Genomic DNA, 4,678 nt, shown 5'->3' on the forward strand with positions numbered 1-4,678 from the left:
TATTTTAACTATCACTTGTTAGGTCTTTTCAACAACAACAAAATGTTTTTTAGCTATAAACTTCTTACATATTTTTACACCTTGTAATCCTTTTAACGGTTACTAGTAGATAAATATACCACTGACATTTTCTGCACTTCCTGGTCCACGGTACCAATATGTACAGCGTGTGTGATTTGCTTCATGGAACATGGTACCAGCATGGCCTACTTTAAATGAAACTGATAACAATTTTATGTGCAGCGAGTACAATGTTTACTTAGTATTTTGTGTGTATTTTTGGAAAGTTGAGTAAGATAGGTTATGGCTCATGTGTAACCAGGAAGTGTGATGGACTTCCTGGGCCATGGCACCGTTATGTACCGGGTTTGCAATGTACTTCAGGGAACATGGTACTGATATAGCCACTTGCAAGTTGCACCTCATTTTTTCCAATAGTAAAAAACTACCAACAAACTGTGTTCAGCATCCATTCCCTTAGTGAAAAAACATGGCATCACCCACAAATTCCACATCCCCCCAAACAAAGTTCACTTATGAAAGGTTAACTTATTTCCTAGACCACTCCTCTTTCTTAACCTCCACATCTACAGCTTGGATATTTTTTATCCTTAGTGTCTGTCCTCTAAAACTCCATTTATTCAGTTCACTCTTCAGCCAAAGATTAGACAGGCCCATAAAACAAATAATAATACACATAGCTCAACCACATTTATGAGACTAAATGGGCACACCAGCCCAGGGGCAAGGACGAGAAGGCAGGAGGGGACAGAAGGCTGGACAGATGGAAGTGGAGAACCCAAGGTTGAGAAGGGGAGACTGTTGACATGTCCTGGGGTTGGCCACCAATGTCACAGAACAATATGTAGATTAATTGTTTAATGAGAAACTAATTTACTGTGCAAACCTTCACTTAAAGCGCAATAAAGAAATTATATTATGTGAAGTGAAAGAAACCAGACCCAATGAAACTACATGTTATGTGATTCTATTAATATGAAATTTCCATAAAAATATTTATAGATACAAAAATATAAAACTCCTTATTTATTCATTCAATAAATATTTATCAACAACCTACTAAGTGCCAATACACTTCCAAACCAACATATGGACTCTATGTCCAGTTACTGCTCCCCTGAGCCCCCAGGGAGGGACTCTTAAAGATGAGCCCAGAACTTGGTTCCCCTTAGCCACAAAAAGCTCCTTCCACCTGTTAATTCTCGTGTGCCATACAGATATTTTCTCTGCATTCCAAGATGTGAAAAGTTTAGGAAAATCTAACTCAGGGGGTAAATATAGATAGAAAGGAAGAGAATCTGAGGAGTGTGCTTTGGGGCACTCCAGCCTTTTGAGGGCAGAGTAAGAAGGAGGAACCAGCAATGGAGTCTAAGGTAGAAAGAAAACTAAGTGTATTGTCCTGGAAGCCAAATGAAAAGTGTATCAAAAAATAAAACCACTGGATAAAAAGTATCAAGTAAGATGAAGCATATGAACAAACCATTGGATTTAGCGGCGTGGAGGGTCTTGGCAAAATCTGTTCCAGTGGAGTGACGGGAATCTGATTGGAGTGACACCAAGAGAGAATAGGAGGAGAGACATTAAAGACAGAGAGTATTGACCAGTCTTTGCCAAAATGTTGCCATAAAGCAAATCAAGGACGCAGTAGCTGAAGACAGATGCGGGGTCTAGGGTAGATGGAAAGACGTGGTGAGGGGGGCTTGGTTTTCTTTTTTCCTGGATGTTTCTATTTTCACAGTTACAAAAGAAAACATCAACTGAGTGGGAGATGGGTTAGAGCCAGTATTAGAAAAAAGGAGAAAGGGTGAATTTTCCACTAGGAAATCACTACCCGGAGTGTGGCACCCTACCAGCAGCTCTGTCATCACCTTGGAGCTGGTTGGAAGTGCAGATTCTCAGGCCTCACTCCAGAGCTATTGAATGAGGCTCTGCATTGTACCAACATCTCCAGGAGATTGCTGTGCACTTAAGCCTGAGAAGCACTGATAAAGGAAAATGAGAGAATGAATGGACCAGGGAAACGCAGGAGGAAGGTAGGGCGGCACCGTGGCCTACATGCAGCGGTGTTTACGGATTGGAGACAGATCAGCACGGGTGTGTTTTCGCCAGCTCCTGGAAGCCCCAGGGGCAGGCACAGAGCAGAAAGGGAACTGGAAATTATCCAGGATTCGTTGATTGCCAGGCATGCACAGCAAGGGGAGAGGAGCAAGTAAGTTGAAGGCATAGGTGTGAGAGTGAGTATAACGGTGGGCCATGGAATCTCGTCTATGTTAGCAGGGAACTGTGGATATGTGAGGGGTGAAAGAGAGCCAGAGATGACTCTACTTTGCTTAAGAATTCTCCAGACAACTTGTTGAAAATGCAGAGTCCAGACCAACGTATTCTGAGTCTTTAGAAATCTAAATTTCTACCAAGTGCCTCAGGGATTCCGCTGAGGCTTTCTTTGGGCCAGACTCTGTGGAGATCATCAGGCGTTAACCTGGCAAGATGCCTGGCAAGCGTCAGAACACGGTGCCCAGATGCTCTGACCTCACTGGGCACCTTATGTATTTATCTTTTCACCTGCGTTACTCCCGACAAGCGTAGAAGATCCACTGTCTCACAAGATTTATTAGACAAGTTAACGTTGATATCTGTAAAATAGCTAATGAGGGCCTGTGGAGAGAGCTTCACCATCTCTTCAATGGAATTTCATCAAATTCCATGTACATCTGCCTTTAAAATAGAGATTCAAAGAAGTTGAACTGAAGTATAGTGGGTATTTCTTAGATGGAATAATTTTGCATTTCACTGCGTGCCTTGTGATTTGACGTTCTCTTTTCTGATAGCAAAGGATGGTGATTACTGGAGATTGCTTGTACCCGGAAACTATAAACTTACAGCCTCAGCTCCAGGCTACCTGGCAATAACGAAGAAAGTGGCAGTTCCTTACAGCCCTGCTGTGGGAGTAAGTAATCTTAATCACAACTAAGATTTCTTAAGCACTTAATGTTTGTCAGGCATATTTAAGCGATTTATATTTAACCTTCACAATACCCCTATGAGGTTATTATCCCCATTTAACATATGAGAACACTGAGGCATAAGGAAGTTAAGTAGCTTTCCCAAGGTCTCATTGGATGATTCGTTCATTGAATGACACTCAATGTAAAGCCCTGGTGGCACAGTGGTTAAGGGCTCAGCCACTAACTGGAATGTCGGCGGTTGGAACCCAGCAGCCGCTCTGCAGCAGAAAGATGTGGCAGTCTGCTTCCGTAAAGATTACAGCCTTGGAAACCCTATGGGGCAACGCTACTCTGTCCTTTAGGGTCACTGTGAATCGGAATTGATGCCATGGCAGTGAGTTTGGCTTTCCATTTATCATTTTTTCAGCGTTTAAAGAGATCTACAGCAAGAAAAATCAAATAAAACTTAAACACAAAGCTTTGTGTGCTGACCTTGATTTCAGTCTAGGTGGATTTCATTTGTCTTTTTACCCCAGCACCTAGCACAGTGCCTTTGTGGTCGCTGTGTGCTGTGGAGTCAATTCCCACTCCTAGTGACCCTACGGAACAGAGTGGAACTGCCCCATGGAGCTCCCTAGGCTGTAATCTTTACGGGAGCAGATCGGTAGGTCTTATCTCCCGTGGAGCGCCTGGTGGGTTCAAACTTAATCAATAAATATTTGAAGAAATAAATGATGCCTACAAGTTAATTTTAGGCATTAACCAAACAATTATTAAGCACCTACTATAATCAAGGCTCTCTATGCTAAGCATTATCAAAAAACTACATCTTAAATTTAAGTAGATCCCATTTATATTGCTGGGAAAATTATGGTGATGAGGTCAAAACACGTCTTAGAGCAGAAATTACTATTATTTTAGTATTGCGGCACTGGGACCGTGGGATGACCTGCAGGGTTTCCAATCAAAAGGCTTATTTAAAAAGAATTTATTGTATTTTTGTTTATACACCTAAAATATGGAGTACAAATGCTTGATTTTTGCCAACAAGGTACCTTGAGTTTTTAACTGGTGTTTGGTTTTGATTGAGTGCGTGTTACAGTAGGTTGTCTATGTATTAAAATCAGGCAGCAGATTCGGGGAAATGAAATCAGACAAAAAGTAGCTTCAGAAACAGGTTGTGAAGAGTTCAGCTATGTCGAGCCTTAGCCTTTCTGGCACGTGTGACACCAAGGAGGTATGACCACGTACCTAAACAACCACAAGGTCAACCGGCCACATCGAGGAAGTCTTTAGTCCCCTCTGGAATCGGCACTAAGATATTTAGCTATCTAGAGCGCCTGAGGACGATCGGGGTGGGAGGGGGAACTACGTATTTTGAACAGCCCTTTATGCGAGAGCTTATGGATTCTCTACAGACGTGTTAAAGACGCGAGATAAAGGCACAAGAACAGTTGAGTTCCTGGGCCGCTGACTTGTATGGTGGTTTGGAGACGTATATAATTCAATGCGTTTCTTTAACAGATTCTATAAAACAGAACCTTGTGGTTTGGAATATACCAGAACACTAAACCGGATGCTTCCACATCCCTCCAACTGTTAGGAGAAAACTCAAGGTTGATAGGAGAAACTCAATGAGTAGTCAAAAACAGAAAACCTAATTATCGCACATCTTATATGGGGTAAAAAAACTGGGGCGTAGGATTTTGCTT

At 42.1% G+C, this 4,678-nt stretch overlaps 1 protein-coding gene across 1 annotated transcript in view; it reads left to right on the plus strand.

Moving 5' to 3' along the window:
* CPE (carboxypeptidase E) overlaps positions 1–2,992 on the plus strand; it is a 132,781-nt gene extending 129,789 nt beyond the window's left edge. The window contains exon 7 of the mRNA XM_023725468.1: positions 2,850–2,992. Within this exon, the coding sequence (XP_023581236.1) occupies positions 2,850–2,992 (143 nt within the window). The remainder of the gene's footprint in view (positions 1–2,849) is intronic.
* Positions 2,993–4,678: the final 1,686 nt, after the last annotated feature.

Source organism: Trichechus manatus, unplaced genomic scaffold (assembly GCF_000243295.1).
Source record: "Trichechus manatus latirostris isolate Lorelei unplaced genomic scaffold, TriManLat1.0 scaffold00315, whole genome shotgun sequence".
Classification (NCBI taxonomy): domain Eukaryota; kingdom Metazoa; phylum Chordata; class Mammalia; order Sirenia; family Trichechidae; genus Trichechus; species Trichechus manatus.